Source organism: Leucopleurus acutus (genome assembly GCF_964270905.1).
Source record: "Leucopleurus acutus genome assembly, chromosome: 18".
Classification (NCBI taxonomy): Eukaryota; Metazoa; Chordata; class Mammalia; order Artiodactyla; family Delphinidae; genus Leucopleurus; species Leucopleurus acutus.
In genome coordinates this window covers 47,250,605-47,275,567 of record NC_139160.1, presented here as the reverse complement: position 1 = coordinate 47,275,567, position 24,963 = coordinate 47,250,605, and the positions used below count along the sequence as shown (strand labels likewise).

General features: G+C 40.6%; 1 protein-coding gene across 6 annotated transcripts in view; it reads left to right on the top strand.

Moving 5' to 3' along the window:
* Nucleotides 1-24,963, top strand: part of KLF12 (KLF transcription factor 12) — a 450,478-nt gene that overhangs the window by 366,760 nt on the left and 58,755 nt on the right. For all 6 annotated transcript variants that reach the window (XM_082859606.1, XM_082859602.1, XM_082859605.1 and 3 more), the window contains one exon: nt 8,599-8,661. In XM_082859606.1, the coding sequence (XP_082715732.1) occupies nt 8,599-8,661 (63 nt within the window). The remainder of the gene's footprint in view (nt 1-8,598; nt 8,662-24,963) is intronic.

Below are 24,963 nucleotides of genomic sequence, written 5' to 3'. Positions count from 1 at the left end.
TTTGCCTCTTAAAAAGATCACTATGGTGCTAGTGTAAAGAATGGATTGGGGGAGGAGGTTTAGGGAGTAGTGCTGGTAGGAGAGAAGAGTGGGTTAAAATAGGTTGATGGCTGTGGAAATGAAAAGTGGGTAGGATGTAGCAGACGGGCCTGAAAATGGGTTGGATGTGGGGAGACAGGTTCAGTCAAGGATGATTCCTGGGCTGCTGGGTTCTTTCACGCTATTGTGGTTGGTGTCATTTACTGCCCAAGGTGATACTGAGGGAGAAACAGATTATTTGGGGCTTTTCTGGCATTGAGGGAAGGGTAGAGACGATCAAGTCTCTTAATCTTGGTCGTGAGATCACATGAGCCTAAACTGAGTCATGAAACTCCAACTTCCCATCCATATGTGGGAATCTCCAGGGTTCCCTGTTATTACATAATCTCCTGCCCCTCCAGACCTGCCAGCCCTTGGCACCCTGAACAATTTGTAGTTTTGCTATGGCTATTTCTACCCTTCCATGCCTCTTCATATCTTTGGATGCCCCTTTCCTCTTCCATAGCTGAAAACTTTTCCTTTAAAACTTACCGTATTTATAATCCAAGGAAAAGTCTTTTGTCTGCTCCAAAGCTTAACTCTGATGCCCTTTTTATCTGCTCCCATGGCCAGCTATCACACTGCACCCTGATGGCCAATCATTTGTCTAAACTCATGCCGTGCTGTACGCTCCCTGATGTCAGGAATCACATTTTAATGGATGTAATAATCTCTCCCCTAACACAGTTCACCATGCTTAAGAGCCTAGAAGTGTCTGGCATAATAGATGCTCAAGTAATATTTGAATTCATGAGTAAATACTAGGTATGCAATAAATGTTGCTTAAATTAAAAATATACATGAAGTAATTATACCCCAATAAAGATGTTAAATATATATATATATATATATATATATATATATATATACACACACACATGAAGTATATACATTGCTTTGTCCAGTAGAGTAAAGATTGATATTGTCCCACAACTGACTGTCCCAATTACTGATTCCTTTTCACACATTCATTTATTGATCTGTGTTCTACGCCTGCCTTAACATTCTAACTCATCTTTCCCCAATTTTTCTAAGAAACTCTCCCTTCTAGGCATATCTTTTTATTCACCTCACACCTTCAATTCACGTTTCTCTTCCTGGAATATCTTGCTACCGTCATTCACTTCTGACGATGAAATTTTTACTTTTCCTTCATGCCCAGCTTAAAGGTCTTCTCCTCAAAACCTTCTCTGTTACTTCACAGTTTGAATTAATTCTAACCTCTTCTTCCCTCCAATAAAACTTGAAATCCCTTTTAATTTTCCTACCCTATTTTATGGTAGTTGCTCCCTCTTTATTTCACCTAGACTGCAAGCTGCCTGAGGGCAGAGATTCTGCCTTAGCCCACAATGCAAGACTTCATGGGTAGTAGCTGTTAAGGAAAATGTGTTGGATTTAGTTAATATTGATCAATTATTGAAGCTCTAGGTGCTCTGGAGGTGCTCAGTAAAATAGCTCAGATTTGTAAATCTAAAATATTTTATCCTTTTTCTGCATCTCATTGCTTAACAAGTATTTATTATATGCCTACTCTGTATTATGCATTTTGCTAAGCTCTGAGGATGCAGTGGTGACTTAGACATAGCCATTGCCACCCATCCTAGAAGTTCTGGTCTAGTAGGGAAATAGGGCTAATGCTCCAACATTTATTTATTGGGTGCCCACTTTGTGGCAGGTAAAGGAGTTAATGACAGTGAGTGAAAAGAGAAAAGCTCCCTTGTCCCCTTAGAGCATATCATCTACTTGGAGAGGCAGACAAAATAAACTAAACGTACAAACAACTGTAATCTTTAGTTAATGTGTGCTAAGTATCCTGGGCTGTGAGACCTTGGAGCAAGTTGGCCTAGACCTAGAGGTTTGGGACGGCTTCTTAGAGTTGAGCATTCCCTAACCAGGGGACAAGGGAAGAAGGAGAATCTTCAGTGTCACTGCCACAGAGAGAGCAAGTGAGGATGCTGGGAGATGAACCTGGCATTAATTAATGTGATGTGATTATACCAACCAAATGTTCCCTTTTTAGAATTTCTCATTCTGTTGATGTGTAGCAGAAATACATGTTTTTCCTTTCAAAGCACTATATTTTTAACAAAATTTATACTGTTAAAGTTAACTGTGAAGAAATGATCACGTTAATTCTGTATGACGTTTAAATTCAGCCTACTCTTCTGAAAATAACAGCAATGGCTCTGCATAGAGAGAATTAAATATAATGGGAGGGAAAAAGAACTCTTAGAAAATATATGGCATCCCTAATGGTCATCTAATCAGTGATTTGATGAAAACTGAGAATAAAAAGGGCCCACTTAGTTTAAATAAGTGTCATGCTTATATTTTTATTTGGTCAAGTGTAGTGTGTGTGTGTGTGTGTGTGTGTGTGTATTATGATAAAAACATCCAAACCAACCTGAATAATCATGAGAACTTGTATTCAGTACAACTGTGTGTAAGAAGGCAGCAATACCAAGAATTACTTTAAAATTATCTTTCATGTGGTTCTACGTAGGAAAATTCTGATTCTTAAGAATAATCGTGGAGTTAGAGATTAATCTTTGCTTCCCCAAATGGAGTAAACTGGGTTGTTAAAGTGTGTATTTTGTCAAATAATTGGATCAATTTATGGATGAGAGTACGGGCTACTCATTTTATTACATAACAGAAAAAAGTGGATTTAAGAATAGAAAATATGTATATATAATAATTTCTTATGATCTTGTAATGAAAATCTCTAGTCTTACTAGATGAGTAATTTGTTACAATAAATATTTTATTGGTCTTTGAAATAATAACTTATTCTGATTTTGCTCACTTAAGCAGCCTCTCTAACATATGGGGCATGAGAGCATGAAACGACTCAAATATTATTTCAGGGTTGCACCTGGGTGAATGATGCTGCCAGTTTTGAGCCTGGGAAGATAAGAAAAGGAACACCTTTTATTTTTTAAGGGAAAGGTTGGTCGGGGCTGAAAACCCTAAGTCTGGTGTTGATATGGGGCTAGGGCTGGAGATAGAAATCTGGGAGTCATTGTTATATGGATGGTATCTAAGGCCTGTGGATGGGACGAAATCATCAAGGGGGTGAGGGGAGCTATTTTGGAGACTCCTTTATCCAGGGAGTGAGCTGAAACAGGGCAGAGAAAGGTCATGGGAAAATGATCCCCAGGCCATACCAGTATTTAGAGCTCAAAAGAATGAGAGGAAGAGGCTTAGGCAAAGGGAAAAAAAAAGAGTAAGAAGGCTGGAAAAATGTCACTGATGCCGAGTAGAGACAGTTTTTCAAGGATGGAGTGATCAGTTCTGTGAGTCACTTGGAGAATTTGAGAAGATAAGGACTGAGACTTAACCAGTAGATTTGAAAACATGGAGGCCATTGATGACCGTGACATCGATGGTTTCATCAGATACGTGTGGTGCCAAACTGGATTGGTTTGGGTTCTAGAAAAAATGGGAAGTGAGGAGGTAGATTCATTTTACCATCAAAAACTTACATGTGTTATACATTACGTGTTGAAATGGTAACACAAATAATGCGGAATTTTCATGAAGAGTTAAAGGGAGAACAAAGTGTATGACTGTGACTCTATTTCTGGTGAGTCCCCGAAGGCTTAATATTTAGCCCGGTGCCAATTTTAGGCCAGGAAAACCAGTACATTCACTTTGCATCTATTTATACTATAGAATGTTCGGTTGGGCTCAAATAAATGCTAAGTCTTGTTAAGGCCCCTGGTGCTAATTCACTTTATTGCATCCTCCGGGGTAGTGGGGAGGGAATATACATGAGTTTATAAGTATTGGTTGATAATCTGCAGGAAGACAGGTCAGACATACCTGTGTCCAAGTTCTGAGTTTGCTTTTCTCCGTGCAACTCTGGCAACTTATCTAACTCTTCTAAACCTATTTTTCTCAAAGGTAAAATGTGGATACTAATGATATGAGGAGAAAATATGGTAGTGTAGCTAAAGAACTAAGCATGGTGTCTGGCACCGAGTAAAGGCTTAGTAATGGGGATGACTTTATTCCTATGATTACTGACTTGAATGGGATACAGCTGAAATACTATCCAATTTAGTAAACGGAAGATAGGTCTTCTAATAAGACAAAATGAGGTGCCAGAGAGGAAGTCATACCTTAGAAACCAGAGTATTTGGTTCATGTTACTCTATGGGTGTTTATTTCTCTTTGCTATTTCCTCGCCTTCAGTGAAGTCATATAAGCATAGTAGTCGAGACTGCAGGCTCTGTAGAGCACATTTATCTCAACCCCCTGGAATTAACTGGATATTCCAGTTCCATCTTCCCATCCTTTCCAATCCAATCGGCACTGCTAATAATAGCTAACATGTATTAACTGCTTCCTGTGTACCAAGCACTGTTCCAAACACTTTAAAACTATGAACTAATTTAAATCTCACAGACCTAGGAGGTGGCCACTATCATTGCCTCCATTTGTGCAGAAATGAGAAAACAAAAGGGCAGACAGGTTAAGTAACTTGCCCTAAGATGACACTGTTGGTAAATGGTGGAGCCGGAATTCAATCCCAGGCAGCTACACAGTTTGTACTCTTTACCACTTCATCCTGATTCCACTGGGGGCTGTAAGATTGGATTTAAATTGTCACAGCTTTTCTGCGGTGGGGATAGTGAAAAGGTAGGATGGGTGCCCTTCCCAGCAGTTCATCCGTGATCAATAATTTGTGTTGGGGATGGAGATTTCACATCCCACCGCCGACCACCAGCCATTCGGGTAGGTTTAGGAAAACATTGAAAAAGAACAGACCGATCATATTCTCTTGATTAACTATAAATGTTAGTCATTAAAATACAAGATTTGAGGGTCGGGTCCTTTAGTGCTTATACCGAACGAAGGAAGAATCATTTTTGTATGAAGGTATCTAAAAAGTTCTCACATGCTAAGCAAAAAAGCTAAATTAAGCCTTGTGTTGGGTAAAATTATAAACATGCTGTCTGCCTCAGATGAGTAAGTGTATATAAATAGAACCGTTGGTGTACATGACCTTAATGTTATAGCTTCCTTTTTTCTGTGTAATGTAAATTACCAAATGGAAGCATTTCCATCTGACCTAAACTGTCAGTCTCCAAAGAGCACACTGTAGGATTGAATACACGTTATACAACAACCAAGATTGCCCTTTTCTTCAGCCTGGTGATTTTTTTTTTCTTTTCCATATCCAGCGGTTAGTACTAAGGCCTGAAACCCTTACTTACAGAACAAAGTGGCTTAGCAGTAATCAAGCCTGTGTGAGGCTAAGAGAAGAATAACGAACATTCCCTGCAAGCTTCCTGCCTAGATGCAGGTGCAGGAATCAGGAGGTCATGAATAATGCATGACATGCAGATTAGATGGTGGTTTCTCCTACTGGGGTTTTGACTTTGCTACCTGCCTAGCTGCTATATGTGGAAAGAAGGTAGACGAAGGCAAAAAGTGTCACAATTTAAAGACAGAGCTCACAGAAACACTGCATATTCTTTTGCAGAAATGAAATTGGGGAGTAGCTGAAATGCAAACCTTTACGGTCTACTTTATCAGATAAAGTAAGCTCCAGGTTATCAATTTACTCACTTTGGGAAGGGAAAAAACCTTTCTTGTTTGACCATTTCAAGAAACCTTATAATTATTTGGTCTTACATACACAATCAGGAATTCTTTGAAGACTGTTAAACAGTTAAGAAATTATCAACTTACAATATTTGATCTATGGATCAATGAAGTTTTGCTAAAAGATACAATTACCTAGAGAATATTGTAATTATACGTTAAACAGACCCATTTTTTCCCACTGATGTATGCAGTGAGAAGCATCGGTACTTTTATATCATCAAACTTCACCTGGTGGAATTATCATGATGACTAGAAATAGGGTTAAGGTGGAAGCAACATGACGTAAACATTTAAAGGATGCAGAGTGAATTAAAGAACTGTGAGTATGTGGGCTATTACTCCTGCCCATTTTATTTAGGCAGTAGGAGTCTGACACCCCAGGGGGTATGCAGGCAAGGTTCAGGAGGATTTCCTGCATTTTCCCTTAGGTCAGGGAACTTTAACTGGAGAGACAGTTTTGGGCTCACAATTCCATTTTGATGACTGTGTTTCAAACAGACTGAAAGAAAAAAGAAAGCAAAAAGAATGAGACTTGCTACCTTGTGTATAATTCTTACGCATTTTTATTGGGTGTTTGTTCTCTCTCTCCCCAAATTGGGGCACTGGAATATGAGCTGGCTTTCATTTCTAGCTGAGTCTGTCATTTCCGATAGGCCCCCCTGTGGCCGGATGCCAAGACCAACAGGCGATCCTTGTAGCTGCAAAACAGCAGGAAGTGGGCCGTGCTTGAAAGAGACAGTTCACCAGAGGGGCTGTCTGGCCTCTCTCCATCTTTCTGCATCATCAACAACCCCTCCCCCATACAGAGCAGAAAATCTGTGCTGAGCGGCTCAGCTGCAGAATCCATTGAGAAGTGCTGTGAGGAAAAGAATGTCAATAAGGGATGTTGGAAGAAATAAGCCTTCTGAGTGCAAAGTGCAGCCTGGCTCTGGGTTTACGGAAAGACTGCATTTGGCCCTTCTGAGGGGCTAGAGCTGTACTGTCCGGTTTTTTTTTTGTTTTGGGGGGTTTTTTTTTTTTGCAGTACGCGGGCCTCTCACTGTTGTGGCCTCTCCCGTTGCGGAGCACAGGCTCCGGACGCGCAGGCTCAGCGGCCATGGCTCACGGGCCCAGCCGCTCCGCGGCATGTGGGATCCTCCCGGACCGGGGTAGGAACCCGTGTCCCCTGCATCGGCAGGCGGACTCTCAACCACTGCGCCACCAGGGAAACCCTGTACTGTCCGTTTTGAAATGATTCTCACTCGCTGAACAACTATGGAGAACTGGGATTCTAATCAACCTTGGGACTCTTGGTTCTAAGTTGACTTTAAGACCAATTTAAAATCCCCATTTTGTTTCTTGTCTTGTAAATAGAAGAATGTCTGAGACATAAAGAGTAAAGATAACACAAGCTTAACGACTGCCTAGATCTCACAGGTACCTAGTAAAGAAAGATGGGTACTTTACTAGGAAGCAGGAAGGTGTCCACAAGGACAGGAAGTAGAGCAAATTGTGCTGCCAGTAAGTGACCCACAAAGGGGTGGAAGTTCACGGAGTTTCAGCAGCTAGCTCCTGATTGGAAGATATTAGCAGTTACTAGAAATTTCAACTATTTCCAGTGGATGACTCCAACCCCGGAAGCTTGTAAAACAATATAGTCTTTACTATCTTTTCCCCATAATTTATCTAAAGGTTTGAAATGACTGTTTTCTTTAAAGCCCGGCTGGAGAGTATCACATCTAGAAGACCTTCCTCCTAGAAATAACTATTCACCTTTCCTTTCTCCTCCATTCCCACAGATTCTGTGCCTGGACATTTGGATGAAGTTATTGTAGGGGAGGAAAAAATTTTTTTTTCCTCCACCCTCTCCTTGTTTAGGGTCTGGGGACCTGCAAATTAAACTGACAAAAGATAGATTAGCAAGAGGAAAAACAATCCAAAGTTTATTTACACATAAAACATGCATGCATGCAGGAATACTCAGTGGTGAGTAACTCAAAGGGGTGGTTAAAATTTGAAGCTTATATACCATTTTAACAAAGGGTAATAAATTGTAGAGAAGTGCCTTGTCAAAAGGGGGTCTGGACGTTTAGGGGGGGCTCAATTTTAGGAAGATGACTAGGAAATGTATGGGGGAAACTAATGGTAAATAAGGGTTGTTTATGCCAGCTCATCTCAATACCATTTTTGGTGATAAGAGTTGTACGTTGTACTCTGCTTCCTGGTATGGGGCGGTGGGGGGTGGTGGTGCAGGGAACGCCTTTAAAAATGAAAATTTCCTTTACAAAAGGGAAATGTATGCCCTGCTTTTAGGCATATAAAGGGAAGGTAGAGAGTTCCTCCTCCTGTTTTTGTGTGTGGTTGCCTTCAAATGAAAATAATCCTTATGCCTCAGTAGCGTATTTTGGGGTGGCGTATACTGATCCCCTTCATTATCTTGCTCTTCAGGGCTTTAAATCTGGAAGTTGACTGAGGGAGTGTATACTTAGACTGTCTCTTCGTGTCCTTCTTATGGAAACAAGTAGCAGAAAGGGCTCACTGAGGGCCAGCACCAGACCTTACATTACCTTTATGCACTCCTAAACCTGGCAAGGATTAGGTAGGCAGCAGTAACTTTTTGTTGGACTGAATGAATGAATCAACTTACTAAAACTGGTCCTACCTTTGGGGGGGTCTTCACAGTGAACATTGTGACAAACACTTTGTATGTTAAAAGTGGTGCAGAAGGAAAGAGAGAGACTGCTGGTCTGTCTGTAGGCATAGGAACTTAACTGCATCCATTTACTAAGAGGTGCTCAAGTTCTGGGGCATTTTATATTCAGCAAATCTAAAAGAGATCATTTATAAGCCAGATCACTTTTTATTTGTTCATTTATAATCAGGAAAATGCTTTTTCAATGACTGGATTACTCTCATCTCTTACAGGGTACATCCGTCCCCAGTATCAAGGGTCCGGGGAAATCGAATGAATAATCAGAAGTTTGCTTGGTGAGTATAGAGTCTATGTGATGAGAATTTATAAGTCTTATGGGAATTTTTAATAGGACTGTGTTAAAAGAGAATTATTCCTGCTTTCTCTGTAGAGAATACATTTCTACTGACTGAACTACATTATTTCCCTTTCCTTTGGAAAATTCTAAACAAACATGAATAGAGTTCCTTTCCAGCCAAATCGTCTTCACTCACCAAAAACTGAGTGCAACATTTTTTTCCTAACAGATATGGCATATTTCCAAGGGTTATCAACTGTTACATTTTTAAAGAGTGTTTTCCATTTTTAGAAGACACTCACTTTTTTAGTAAGATTTAGACAACAACTCGGATTTTTCTCAGGTACCAGCTTCTACTTCTCATGAAGATTTTCATAGTAAATTAATCTATTAAATTAATTATGATGATTACTGTTTAGATGCCCTTTTTATGACCTTAGCCTTAAATATCGAGGGATTTGTTTTTTAATTTGGGGAATACAAAGATCTTCTTTCACTGACTAGTTCTTTTTTTTTTTTAAAACATCATTATTGGAGTATAATTGCTTTACAATGGTGTGTTAGTTTCTGCTTTATAACAAAGTGAATCAGCTATACATATACATATATCTCCTCCCTCTTGCGTCTCCCTCCCACCCTCCGTATCCCACCCCTCTTGGTGGACTGACTAGTTCTTGAACAAAAATAGAGATGGAACTTATCAGATATGACCTGAAGAGTTATTTCAACCACAGAACATTGATTACTGATTGCTTAAAGAGGGCATGTAAAGTGTTTCACAAATGTTTCGTATGAAACAAACGAACAGAAGTCAATGTAGATTTAAAATCTATATTTGTTTATGTTACTCCGTTCTCCAAAATTAACCTTTCCACACATAGTGTATCTTCAAAAAAAGGAACGAAGGAGCAAAGGAAGGGAGGGAGAGAAGTAGGGAAAAGAAAAAAGAAAAAGAACTGATCTGTGTACTGTTTTACTTCAAAGGTGAATGGACATTCACAGGTCTCCATTCTTTTACTTCATTGAATTGCGCTTAGAATGGGATTTTGATTAAAAACTATGGCATTTTTTTTTTTATTTTAGGTATGGGAAGATGATTACCAAAGATTGAGCTTCCAAATTAATTTTACTCCTAAATCAGGATTATTTTTAGACACAAAATAATGATTCTTTGAATTTGAATAGTGCCTGATCAGCTTGCCTCCCTTCCCCCATTAAATCTAATTAACCCTCACAGTAGCTTGGTGATGTTAAATATTATGCTTTTCTTTTTCACAGAGTGGGAAATGGAGTACAGAGGAAACAGCCATTTGCTTACACACTCCCTAAAAACTGGGGCATCCCTCATGGTTTCTCACAGTCACTAAAGCATACCATTCCCTGTCAAACCTGGAAAGCTGAGAGGATAGTAATGCTGATTGCCATCACATAAAAGGAAAGGAAGAAATCAGGCCCTTTTTTAACTTCATGGAACTGATATTCCTTCTTAGTCCAAAGCATATTGTGCTAAAGAAACTTTATTACAAATAGAGAATAGGAGCTGTTCAAGTGAGTGACATAAGCTAATGGGTAGAGTACCACGTTGTCAGGTATGAAATCCAGTTTCTACACCTTATTTCTCAGTGGCTAAATGTGGAACACCGAGTACATAACACATTTTCTTTCCTTCACTTTTCCTTTCTGGAGTATTAGAATAACAGTCACTTGTTCCTACAAAATTCATAGCACAGTATTTGGTTAGTAAGTTTAAACCACTTTTATCTCCAGAGAAATAATCCATGAAAAACAAACGGGATCTTTACTACTAGGCTTGAGAAAATTCAACATTTATTTATTCAGCAACATTTATTTACACTCTCAGGCACTAGATTACAAAGATAAATAAAATATGCTTTCTGTCTCTACGGGGCTCACTGTCTTGTAGGAGAGGGGTGTGTGTGATGCCTCTCATATATAATATACAATATGACATCATACAAATAATATTTAATAAAATGTGGAGAATGCTCTAAGAGATACATTCATAGTATAATGGTCAGAGGAGAATGTTATCAGCTCTGTTTAAGACTAGTTTGGAAGTCAGCAGTTGGGAAGGGGAGAAGTATAGGAGAAGGAAGAGGATTGTCAGAAAACCCATCCCCAAGAAGAAGGTTTTTGAGTAAAGACCCAGAATTAATAGGAAAAGCAGAGGGTTGACACAGCACTTCCTTTATTGATTGAAATACATATACAAAGACCTGGAGACATTTCTAAATTATTTGGTCATGTGTTTAGTTAAAAATCCTATTGCATATGCTACCTGGAATTTTTTCTTACTGAAATACTATGAGGCTCGTGTATGGAAATAAATCACCCAGCTAGGAAGAAGCCCAGTGAATCGCCCAGCATCTACATCTACTTAAGTGATAAACTCTCGCTATTTCTTTGTGAAATATTGACTCTGAAAATCCAGAAGTTTTAAATACTCATGCTAGCCATGGATATGAAAGTGATAGTTGCTCTCCGCAGAATAGAAGTTTGGGATAGTTTATAGAATTAGATGGCAAGTTCAGCACTAACTTGGTTCCGGCTTGAGTTAGATCCGCAGACATTATATGTGAGTGATGTTGGGTGTTTCTGTGAAGCCAGCAAGTGGTGCAATCAGTTAAAAAATATTGTTCATCACATAAAGCATTAAACCTCAGTAAAAGATGAAAAAGCTTGAACTTGTAAGTTATGCCTAGGAAATGCATGACAATTGGTTGTAAATGTCAACAGCTGTGGTTGAACTATCAAACCACTGTTTATTATTGAGTAAAGATGGCTTAAAATTGTAAGTAGTGTTTTTCTTTGCACAATGTCAGTACAAGAGGCGGCATCCATCCACTGGCCTCATTCCTGTGGCAGCATTTCCTTTGGAGCTGAAGAAAGGTGTGGAAAAGAATGTCTGTTCAAGACAAACAAACCTGCTGGAATGGAAAGAAAATGTGGTTAAAAAAATATACATAACCAGGAAGGAGCTGAAAGCACCAGACTGTAAAGGGTCCCATGACAGATGTTAGGATAGAGCCAGGTCTGTTATAACTATCTGCTAACTTTTAGGATTAAGAAATGGCAGTAAGAACCTCTTGCAAGATCTGTTAGCACCCCAGTAGAGAACACGAGATCACTGGACAACTCACTTAATATTCAGTTAATCAGAGGTAGCAATCCAGACCAGACATAAACTCTATTAGAATGGCTCTCCCCTTACTGCCATCCCGCTCTAGTAATATTTGTTGATTGGAGGATTGATGAAGCCTTTGAGGTTCAGCATATGAACTTCATTCTCTATGTCACGTGTCACAGCTCTCCTCTTTTACACCTTCCTTTGTCCAATGTGAACCTTTTCAAGAGCATTTGGTATTTTTTCTTACGTATGATAATGACAGGAAAAAAAGATATTTTGCTCCATGGGGGGGCAAATGGGGCAAGTCTTATTAGAGAGTTGAATGTACAGATAGGCTTTTCTTCTTCACAGATCTTTTTGCTTGAAGCTCTTGTATTCTGATACCAAACCCACAGAGAGTGGCTGTTTCCAAGTTGTCTTTCAGCTCTTTTATTCCTAAAGCTATTCTAGAAATCTGGAACCTGTGTTTGGTGTGTAGGTTGAACCAGGACAGGGAGGGGCTTGGTGGGGAATATCTCTGAACTGAACGTCGAAGTTGATATAAGGCTCCAAGCTTGCCAGGATCAGTGGGAGGATTCCAAAAACAGACACGTCGTATATGCTCATTTATAGCTTTTCTTTCGTTCTTCTCTTTATTTCTCCTTCCAGCCTGCTCCAGTCCCAAAGTTTTCAAAGTCTTGGGTGTATATGGTTGTTTGATGATGGTGTAGTCATGGTTGTACTATGCACCCAAAGCATCCATGTAGGGCTATTATGTGACAGAGGTATGTGTCATGTAATAGACACTGTGGACTATTTATACGATAATGGAGAAAATTAGGCATTGTGAATAGGAATTGCCATTAGTAAAATAGGATTCATTTTCTCTAACCAACCGGCTGCTGCCACCACCAGTCTCAGTCATGATTCCTTTCTTACCAACATGGCTGAGATGTTACGTAGCTGTCTACAAAAGAAGCTCCAGTTTTAGTAGCCTGTCCATGCAAATTGTGACACATTCTGGGCGTGAATCACATTTCACATTTGGAAGTGAAAAAATTCTGTGTCACCGATTTTGGGGAGGGCAGGAAGAGCCTTTGCACGCCTTGATGTTTTATTGTTTGATACGCTGTGCTGCAATGAACTTAAATATTTATATGCATATAGTTGCAAATGTTAGACATGACTTCATTGAGACTTTTTGAAGGGTATAACCAGTATGGATTTTTGTCATAAAAATAAGGACATTCCTTCTTGCTTAAACTTTTTGCCTTAATAGAGGAAGGTGCTCAAGTTGTTGATATTGGAAACCTTTCAGAAAGCTGAGGTGGAACTAACCCATGTTCTACATGTCCAAATGCAGTAGTTATCAACTGTGGGGCTGACAGGAAACTGTAAGCATTATCAAGTTCAGTTCAGCCTCTCACTTTTACAAAGAAATGGAGTTCCAAAGACAGAAATGTGTTCCATGTCAGGTGTGGGCATAAAACCAGTTCACTGCACTCCTGTCCAGTCAGCTTTCTGCTACGTGGCAGTTAGTTACCTGTGGGCAGAGCGAGAGAAATGCTAGAGATTAAATCAGATGGATGTTTAATTCATTACAAGCTAAGCAGAAGGCTTTTGTCTGGGAAATTCCCATGAGATTGATGTGACGGGGGAGAGAAAGCAGGAGGAGAGAGAGGCCTGATAAAGACATTGCTTTCCATTCCAATATGTAGCAGTTGCTCCCTGCCAAAATGTTTACTCATCATCCTGCAGATCCTTGCACGCTCATTATTTATAGATAATATTGACTATGTTATTTTAATTACCAGAGCATTTCACTGCTTCTTGTTTTTTTGGTTTTTTTTTTTGCGGTACGCGGACCTCTCACTGCTGTGGCCTCTCCCGTTGCGGAGCACAGGCTCCGGACACGCAGGCTCAGCGGCCGTGGTTCACGGGCCCAGCCGCTCCGCAGCATGTGGGATCTTCCCGGACAGGGGCACGAACCCGTGTCCCCTGCATCGGCAGGCGGACTCTCAACCACTGTGCCACCAGGGAAGCGCCTGCTTCTTGACTTACGGGGCAAAAATTATGATACTGTGTCTGAACTTTAATATGTGAAAATTCCAGTTCCCAGAGTGCCTGCCTGGCCTTCATTTTTTTTTTTTTTCTTTTAAAATCCATACGTGTTGGCAAATAAATAACAGCAGGTTGCCTTTAGATTTAGTTTGGAAGCAGTCTCTCCAGTGTTTGATAACAGATTCAGAAAATGGGCCGTAGTTTATATAATCATAAACCGGTTTGCGGGTTCTCTGTATCCTGAATTACAATGAAAAGTACTTCCACAGTGTTGCCACATTTAAAATCCCTCCAAATCCATATCTTTTCTTATGTTATAATCCAGTGTCAGCTAGTAAATTCGTTACTTCCACCACCTCCTCAAGTTTAGCTTGGTTGACAGTTATGTACACTTTAAACTTATATGCTGTCTTTCAGATTGCCCTTCTTAACGACCTTTGGTCTAATTTTCTTCAATTCTCTATTACCCAGAATTTCAGCAAGAACGGTCGATAAAATTGTTTCACATTCCTGTAATATCAGCTGATTTTTGTGTCTAGTATTACTTCAATCACAATAAAGATGATTTGGGGAAAAAGTTAAAGTTATTTTCTACAATTATTTTCTAATTATGGGAGAATTAAGGCTATAAGCTCATGCTGAGCTAAAAGGTCACCACTTCTGAGACATTTTTCTATTAAAAGTTCATTAGTAATTTGTTTTTACCAACCCGCTGCTCAGGACCATATTAGTGTCTTATTGGGCATGTCAATATATTCCTTGTTCTTTGTGACATCTTCTCAGTGCCGTAGCTAGGTGTGGTACTATTGTGTATTAAAACACCTCTGTTGTATTAACTAATTTTAGCATGACCAAGAAATATTAATTCAGTATTCAAAAGGACTTGTTTGGAAAAATCTAAAAAATACACAGAGACTTAGCAACATACTTATGTAATACAGGGGTCAAAGAAGAAATTTCAAGAGAAATGTAAAAATACTTTTAACTACAGTTGACCCTTGAACAGCAGGGGTTAGGGGCACTGACCCTGTGTAGTTGAAAGTCTGTGTATAACTTTACAGTCAGCCCTCCGTATCCATGCTTCCCCATACACGGGTTCAACCAACCGCTGATCGTGTAGTACTGTAATACATACTTACTGAAAAAGATCTGCATATACGTGGACCCACACGGTTCAAACCTGTGTTGTTTAAGGGTCAGCTGTAAATGAAAATGAAAACACAACTTATCAAACATTGTAGGTTGCATCAAACAGCAGTGTTTAGGAGGAGATTTATTGCACTGAAAGCATATGTTAGAAAAGAAGGATCTAAAGTCAGTAATCTTTTTTATTTTATTTTATTTTTTTATACAGCAGGTTCTTATTAGTCATCCATTTTATACATATTAGTGTATACATGTCAATCCCAATCTCCCAATTCATCACAGCACCACCCCCCGCCACTTTCCCCCCTTGGTGTCCATATGTTTGTTCTCTACGTCTGTGTCTCTATAAAATCAATAATCTTTAAGTTTTTACCTTAGGACACCAGAAAAAGAAGAGCAAATTAAATCCAAAGTAAGCAGAAAGAAAAAACAAAATGACTTGTTTGTAATTCTGGGATTTGTGGCATATTTTTTTCATATAATTGTTGTTTCTTAGCTTGGTTTTATATAGCTTAAGGGTATTTAAAATCCACACAATCAGGAATCATGATTTTACTGGGAAAGCTACTTAAACTACAGCTTTTTCTAGTTTTGAAGTGTGCAGTGTGCATCATCCTCCATCACAATCCCCTCCCTGTTAAACTTGTTCAGATGTAGACCTTTAAAATAATGGTTGTGTTGTAATGAAACAGGCAGAATAAGGGGATTTAGGGAGTCATTAATGAATAATGCAAGGAGAAAACTGTCCCAATATGAAAAAAATGATGTACCTACTGTTAGCACCAGTACAAGTTCTGTTATAATTAATGTATGAAATTAAAACAGTGAAAGATCTTATTTTATGTATCTCCAGAGGAGCCTCAGTCTTTCTTAGCCTTTTACAGTATTTTTCAGTGGATATTTTTGGGCTAAAGAATTAGCTAACCAAAGCTGACTTCTAAATATATATATTTGAAAGAATAATGACTTAATATTGGGACCCAGTCAAAAATCCTAATGTGTTCTTGAATGTGCTGGGAATACCACTCAGGATCATAAATCTTAAGAGAATGCTTGGGGCACCAGCGGTTTTGTTTTGATTTGGGTTTTTCAGTCATATTTCCAGTATAATCGTTCTAGCCATGGAGATTTATCTGTATACACATGGACAGTGAACTAGCACCTTTAAAATTAAATAATATATCCTCATCTTACTATAATTTTTCTCAGCTGACCCCTAGATTTTCATAAAGTTTCTTAACAATTCTTAACAATTCATAAAGTTTCTATTTATTACATTTCTTGGTACCGTACTAGATTACCTAAGGAAGGACCAATATCCTCATAATGAATATATTTCTTTTAATCGGTTCTAAGAGAGCAGTAGATAGCGTGTGACCTATTTACCCCCCCAATTAAAACCAACCCATATCACGCGGGTTGTAGTCACAGCTGCTGCACATAAACCCTCAGCTAATAAGTAGCAGGAGAGCTGAGGACCCTGCAGGAATCCGCTGTCTGTAGCCATTACCTGTGTCTCAATTTTCATTCAGTTTAGTCTCCTTTATCAGGTGAGTTTCTTTTGTCGGAAGTAATGGAAACTGAGTCTGTTTACCTTAAGCAAAAGGTAATTTTGTCGAAGGACATGAGGTGGGTTACGGGAGTCAAAGGAAGAAAGAGGAGCCGGGCCTCAGGACACACAGGGAGCGGGACAGCACCCGGGAGCGAGATTGAATAAGCAGGTGCAGGCCCAGAACGACGGGAGCTGGACTCCCCGATCTCAATCAAGGAGGTCAGAGTCTGATGAGCCCCAGCCTGGCACAGGTGCCCAGCCCTTGGCCGAGGTGGTTGACTGTCCTGTTATGACCACACGTAAGGAGGAATGTCCCAAAGGAAGAGGAGCTGCTGGTACCAAACAGTGATGGGAAAGAGGGTGCTTCATAAACCAGCACCGTCCACTTGCCCTGTCATCCTGAGAACTAGAAGCGACCAGTAAAGGCAGTTACTGACCTTCACTGTTGCGCCTTGGAGGCAGGCTTTTCTTATATTTTGGATAATGGAGGCACCCCTGCAATTAGTAACTAGAATAAGTGGCTTCTCTCCGGCCTCACTCTTGAATGTTCAAAGCCCAAGAAGAGTGTTTAGTCAAAATAGACTTCATTCTTGAAACTTAACAGTTTTTGATCCTAATCCCCTCAGACTCTCCATTTTCCCAGAAATCCTGCTTTAGATCATGTATTTTCCAAAGCAGCTTTTAAAACCAAACACACTGGGACTTCCCTGGCTGTCCGGTGGTTAAGATTCTGCGCTTCCACTGCAGGGGGCGTGGGTTTAATCCCTGGTCAGGGAATGAAGATCCTGCATGCCACGAGACGCAGCCAAAAAAGTAGACAATAAACAAATAAAACCAAACACACTTAAGGGCTTCCCTGGTGGCGCAGTGGTTAGGAATCCACCTGCCAATGCTGGGGAAAACGGGTTCGATCCCTAGTCCTGGAAGATCCCACATGCTGCGGAGCAACTAAGCCCATGTGCCACAACTACTGAGCCTGTGCTCTAGAGCCCGCGAGCCACAACTACTGAGCCTGCGAGCCACAACTACTGAAGCCTGCATGCTCTAGAGCCTGTGCTCCGCAACAATAGAAGTCACCGCAATGAGAAGCCTGCGTACCGCAACTAAGAGTAGCCCCCGCTCGCCGCAACTAAAGAAAGCCCGCGCACGGCAAGAAAGACCCAACTCAGCCGTAAATAAATAAATAAAAATTTATGAAAAAAACAAACACAGTTATTGCGAGAAGATATAAAATAGAGGAAGCTCCTGTGAAATCAGTAGGGCTTGAAGTCTGCAGGCTTGGGTTCTAGTATAAATTTGTCACTTACACTAAATCGATCTTTCTGCTCCTTTCACCCCAGTATTTCTGTTAAGTGAACGAATGAATGGTGTTTCACCCAAACTATTCAGATTCGGTCTTGGGAAGAGTGCAACAGAGATAATACTAGTCATAGTATCACCTTGAAAGAAAGTGCTTCATAAACCCTAGGTATTAGCCCACAATTGAATGTCAACTTCACATAAAAGGAATCGTCTACCACCTGGGTGATTTTTTTGACATACCCAGTAGTTATTATAATCTCAAATGAGGCTATAAGTTACTTCGACTCTCCTGGGTCCTTCTTAACTCTAACAGTTTAGAATCCTGAGCAGGTGAGTATAGGTAGGTAGGACTGTGGTTTGATACATTAGGTGAATACATGTTCCAGGAAGGGCAGGTGGTACATCCAAGCAGAAATGATAGCTTTTTAGGTTACAGGTGGAGCCACTTTACTTCAGTTTCTGTGAAGGCCAAATAAACAGACGGGTAACTAACACTCTGTATGTTACTAATTCTGTGTGACTAGTAATTATTCTCTTCCACCCTATATTTGGAATGCCTTCATACATAAGACATATTGGGTTATATCCTTTAGAAAGCAATGATTTAAATTACCCATGGGATTAAATTAATGTTCTTGTAAAACAGAAATCTCTCCAATTCCATCTATTTTCCCATTCCTCTACTCATTGCCTTCTTTCCTTAGAGGACTGTAAAGAAAAAGAAACATTGCTTTCCTTAGATTTTGTAGTTGATAGGTCTGGAGAAAGAAAGAAAATAGCTTTCTATTATTTTTCACCTTAGACCTGAATTATTTCGTACTCTTTTATTTTTTTAACATCTTTATTGGAGTATAATTGCTTTACAGTGGTGTGTTAGTCTCTGCTTTATAACAAAGTGAATCAGCTATACATATACATATGTTCCCATATCTCTTCCCTCTTGCATCTCCCTCCCTCCCACCCTCCCTATCCCACCCCTCTAGGTGGTCACAAAGCATTGAGCTGATGTCCCTGTGCTATGCAGCTTCTTCCCACTAGCTATCTGTTTTACACTTGGTAGTGTATATACGTCCGTGCCACTCTCTCACTTCGTCCCGGCTTCCCCTTCCCCCTCCCTGTGTCCTCAAGTCCATTCTCTACCTCTACGTCTTTATCCCTGTCCTGCCCCTAGGTTCTTCAGAACTTTTTTTTTTAGATTCCATATATATATGTGTGTTAGCATATGGTGTTTGTTTTTCTTATTTTGTACTCTTTGCAGAACCCTGTAGCTTAACCGAAAGAGTGGACTGATTTCTTACAGGGCAAGTGGCTTACAATAATCTTCCCCAAACTTTACAGGCTGTGAAGTGTTTTTTTGAGAAAGAGAAGGAAGGGTGGAATTGTATTGAAGGTAGGAAGCAAAGGCCAAAGGCGAGGGTGTTGAGAACAGAAGGAAGTTGCTGCCACCTAGAGGTAGAAGTTGGTAAATGGAGGGTGTACTGTGAAAACTCATGGAGTGATCTTGAGAGGAGACTGAAATGCTGCCAGTTGACCCAGTCTCTGCCTCTAAGTGGGACTAGACTCATTCCCTCCCCTTCCCGTTGGTAGTGCGCCAATATTTCCTATGAGATTTTGCTGACCCTCATGGGTTTTTCTATTTTTGTGGACAGTAGCCTTGTTATTGATCATGAAACCGTCTGTTAAGTCTTTGGAAGTTACTGGAAGTCCTCTGTACCATGCAATCTCAATTATTTGGAGGAGTCCTTATTATCTTGGCTAATAGAGAATGTCTTTTCCATAATCTATGCCATGTATTTCAAATGTTACCTTGGAAGCTCCTCGAAGACTACATTTTCATTGAATTTTGTGGCTGACGCACTCCCGTGTCTCAAGAAAGCTCAGGTAGCAGGGAGACCATTGAGATGGGAGCAGAGAGCCCCGGGAATACCATTGAGAGGAAGGGACCCGGAGATTCCCCTGAGTTATGCCTAAACCTAAAACCAATGCAGCACCAGCCTCGAGAATAATATACAATGTAGCCCATTTTCATTTTGCTTATTAGGAACCCGTTGTACATAGAAGTGACAGTTTTTTTGTCTCGCCAGGACATTTTTAACGGAAAATCCTCCCTCGTAAAGAAGCCTAGGCAGCCAGGAATGTTGTGCTGCCACACTTGGCTGGCGGTTCTCTCTTTGCAGGACAGCCATATCGCACAAACCCAGGGGCACTCTTCCCATTGTAGCCTATGTGGAGGGTACCTCCTGGGGCACTAAAGCAAAGCATATTGGCATGGAAAGGTGAGAAAAGACGAAGAGAATATCTGTGTGAGTTTACACCTCAGCCCCTCTCTCCTCTCCTGAATGGGAGACGTGATTGAATGTTGTAGATCATTGTGATGACGGTTTTCAAGGGGAAGAAAAGGCTTCAGAAAATACCAGAAGACGTCAGCAAGACCTTTTAGAAAATGAGGATAGCAAGCAGAGTGTTCCTGTGTTCCTTGTTTATTTTAAACCCGACTGCTGCCCTAGAACGCATTAGCTGAACCTCTTTTCTGCCTACCTGCCTGGTGGGGCTTGACGTACTTGCTTGCCATTTTTTGTTCTTTTTCTTAGCTTGAATTTAATTTTAAGTTACAATTTAAGTATTTACATTAGATGTCACTTGCAAACCTGATCACTTTTGAAACTGCCAGAAGTTTTGTGGGTTTTTTGTTTTGTACTCGATAGCATCATCGCTTTTCCAGAATATTTGTGTTCATTCATTTGTTCCCTTATTCAGTGAAATTATGGCACCTGCAATGATCTGGCCACTTTTCTGCACTCTGGGGACACTGTGTGTAATAAGACAAACGGGCCTGTGATCTCACAGAGCTTACCGTGGAGTCGAGTAAGATAGATAACTAACAAATGTCTGGAGGTGATAAGTGCTCTGATGAAAGTGTAACGGGGGGATGATTGGAGACGACTGGAAAGCCACCCCAGGGGCTTGGTCAGAAAAAAACCTCTTGAAAGAAGGAGACACACAAGCTGGAAGATGCATGAAAAGGAGCCAGCTGTGTGGGCCTCTGGGGGAAATGGTCCAGGTGCTCGAAACAACTCACACAAAGGCCCTAGGATGGGAACACATTTGGAAAATCCAAGGAAAAAAGTGATTGGGGAGCAGGTGAAACAAGGTAAGGGCGGAGAGGTTGGCCAGGACAGAAGCCTGCAGCCTGTGGTCTGAGCGTAACGGGACCACGGGAGGAGAATGAAATGACCAGATATGTGTCTATCTGCAAGGCTCTCTCTGGCTACTCTGTGGAGAAAGGATTATTAAGAGTGAGTAGCCACAGACACCCACAGGTAAATCAGACAGAAACTATCACGGTACACCTAAACGGAGCCTGCCGTGTCCTCGGCGTGCAAACTTACTACTGTGAGTTTCTGTCACTTTCTTTGCCCCACCTCTGTATGCTATCAACAACCCATCATAAAATGATGCCACCTGCCCCGGTATATGTCCAGCCCAGGGCTGCTTGGTGAGACACTCAGCCTCAACTAAATAAATAGATCTTAATACCCAAAGGCGTCTTTTCCCAAAACACCAAGTACCCTGACCCCTTTCTTCCATGGAAAGACTTAGCACGGGAAAAGAATCTATCTGTTCAGCTCCTCCAGGCCCAGTTTTCTTCCTGTTCTCCACCCACACCGTCACCCAAGCCAGAAGCCTCATAGTAACTTCAACTCTGTCAAAACCAACATCTATTTGATCACCCCATCTAGCATTCCTCTTTCTAAATCTTTCTTGGCTGTGTTGGTTCTTCTTCATCCCACCTCTTGCCTGAAGTATTAACCTGAGCTCCTAATGGCCTCCTTGGATTCTGATTCTTTCTACTCCCTGCTGTATTCAGTCTTCACCATGCCTACAATGATGTTTGTAAAATGCAAAGGGGATTGCCCTTCTGTACAACTCTGCCAGTGCCTTGCCATCGTTTACATGTCCCCCAGAGAGTTTAAGAAATGTTGTCCAAGTTTGCACAGCGAATTTGAGCTGGGATTAGACCTTCTGTCTCCTGACTTTGATGGTTTCCCTTCCACTTTTTCATGGCTGTTTCCTGTTCCTTATTCAGTATTTTTTTTAAAGTAGAAATACTCAGATTCAGAGAGCAACAAGAAATTTGTTCATGTTAGAAACATCTTTAGACATTACTTACATCATCTCTACCGTTCCTCTGCTTATAATTATTATACTCAACAAAATAGTTGAAGGATAATTGTAGAATACTGACCTGAATTTCAGAGGTTGGGGGTCTCATCTGTCACTCTCTTAATTATCTGATCTGGGGCAAGATTGAGTCCCTCATGCCTGCTCTTTCCTATATATTTCACAGAGATGATGTGAAAATAAATAGAAGAGATTTTGTAGGAAAGGACTTAATGCTCTGGAAGGCAAGATGCTCCAAAATGCCTCGGTGGTATTTTTTTGGTCACTGTTCACTTTTCTCTTAAATGTAACCTCCTATATTGGTACTTTAAAAATACATATATTTGGGCTTCCCTGGTGGCGTAAGCCCAAATACATATATTTGGGCTTCCCTGGACTTCCCTGGGAGTCCGCCTGCCGATGCAGGGGACGCGGGTTCGTGCCCCGGTCCGGGAAGATCCCACGTGCCGCGGAGCGGCTGGGCCCGTGAGCCATGGCCGCTGAGCCTGCGCATCCGGAGCCTGTGCTCCGCAACGGGAGAGGCCACAACTGTGAGAGGCCCGCGTACCCAAAAAAAAAAAAAAAAAAAAAAAATACATATATTTGACAGCTGTCCATTTCTCTTTTTGTTTCCACAATCTTGTAGTTTTATAAAGGATTAAGATTCCAGTTGTTACCTCCACCTGACTTTTCCATTTACACCCTTCCCTCTGATCTACTTGATTCTGAATTTAATTATTAGGCTTACATTAACACCCTGTCTCTTTGCTTTCTTCCTGCCTAGTAGTTCTTCCTGCCTAGTAGAGTGAAAAGAGCTTGATTAATAAAAGCTTGCCCTTTTATATTTCCTCGTAATTAGTCCAATAAAAAGGGGTCACCTCCTGGATGGGCTTTGTGTAGGTAATTTTTTTTAATTCGTTGTCCTTCGGGTGTGCTAATTCCATGGCTTTTTGTTCCTTGTGTATATTGATGGATTTGAAAATCAAGCTTCTGGTTTTTATTGCCACACCTTCAAAGACACAGACACCCACAAACATCACAACTCTGGAAATAGGATTTGGAACGAGATTTAAGTGGTGGCTCTGTGGTTTAACAGGATTAAGGCATGGGACATTGTCAGATGAACAAAGTATAAATACCTTTTCTCTTTTTAATCGATTAGCTAACTCAACAGGTCCTGCGTTTTAAGTGGCACTGTGCAAGAATATCAAATCCATGTTGGTGTGAAGAGTTAAATCACTTATCTTCCCAAGGGCTAAGAAGCGGGACCTCCCCAGGATCATAGCAGTTGTGGACCCATGGTCCCAGAGCGCACGCCAAAAAGGGCCTGCTGATGATAATAAGGGAGGACCGTTTACTCTATAGGAAATGTCCATCAAAGCAAATCTAGGGCTGTAATTGGCCACAGAGGGAGATGTGGCCTCGGAAGTACTGAGTGTAGATTTCTATTCTCCAGTAAGTTTTTAAGGCCTTTAAAATTGACCTGGGATGAATAAATAGAAAAATAAAAATCCAGGCAACTCAATGGATAAAAGCACAGGCTTTAAGATCAGGGGATGCTAGTTCAGGTCGTGTCGTCTGCATTTATTGGTTGTTTGGCCTTAAGCGAGTCATCAGATTGCTCACCACCGTTTTCCTCAGGGGTAAAAATATAACAAAAATATCTCTTTTCTAGAGCTCAGCAAGTTAAAATTTAAATGTGTGGATTCAGGTTAACGATCCAGCTGGAACAGGATTGTGTGTGTTAGTTATTATTTTTATCAAAATGCCAACTCCTAATTATGTTCTCCCTCAAAGACAATCGTCTAAACATCATTTGTGTCTGACTCTGCCTTCTGTGTGGGTTAGGTACTACCTCCTGACAAAGGGGACCTGATACAGAATTAGAAATGGGCCCTGAAATCAATGATTTGCTCTCAGGCATGCCTGGTTATATTGCTGGTAAATAATTCATCCTTTGGTGGTAGAAGGTAGGTCTCCAAAGTGATTCTCCACAAACTCCTCATTTTTAACACTTCTCTCCAAACGGGAACAATGAAGCCTGATTTCCTCAGGAAATGGACTGTGTACTTGGTTAAACCACCTTTCAGTGATATTTTACATTCTTAAGCTTTTTACAGTTTTACGCATTTTCATACATATCATTCCATTTATTCTTCATAACAATTCTGGGAGATATCTTAAAAGATATTACTATCTTCATCTTTAAAATGAAGAAGGGCAGAACAGAGTGGGGATTAAAGCATCAGTCTACTTATTTTCATGTTGCAGTTACCACATACTAACTGTAACCTTAAGGCAAATGTTTTAATATCTCTGCCTCAGTTTCCTAATCTATAAAATGGGACTTGCTGTCAATCCTTGTGCCGTGGTTATTGTGAGGATTAAATGTACTTATACCTAGAGAACTGTAAGAACAGTGTTTGGCAGACTCAATCAATATTGACTATTAGTATTTTAAGGGAAAGCAAACCTAATTTATGCAGGACCACAGCTAATATATAGCTAGCATTAGTTATCTCATTAATGTCTAGAAAGTATTTTGACCCTCTTACAGATAACAAAATGGAGACCTACGTTAACTGATCCCAACATGATACACGCAGCTGACCTCAGTATTTCCACTGCACCCCTCCTGTTCACTCTTCCTTTACCTCCTTTTTAAATGTTCATGTTTTCCAAAGTTCATCTCATTTTGCGTAATCTTTCTTAATGATAACAGCCTTCTCCACAGTTTAAGTCCCCACCCTTTTGCCAGTGACAGCTTGGATCGACCACTTCCTCCTCTGTGTGCCCACCGAGTCTTTCTGTCAAAACCCTTGAGTGTGTGTGTGCTCGAGCGCAAGCGCGAGTGTGTGTGTGTGTGTGTGTGTGTGTGTGCGCGCGCGCGCATGCGCGCACGCGCCTCTCTCTTTTAGACTGTAAGTCTCCAGTACCTTACAAAAGGTCTG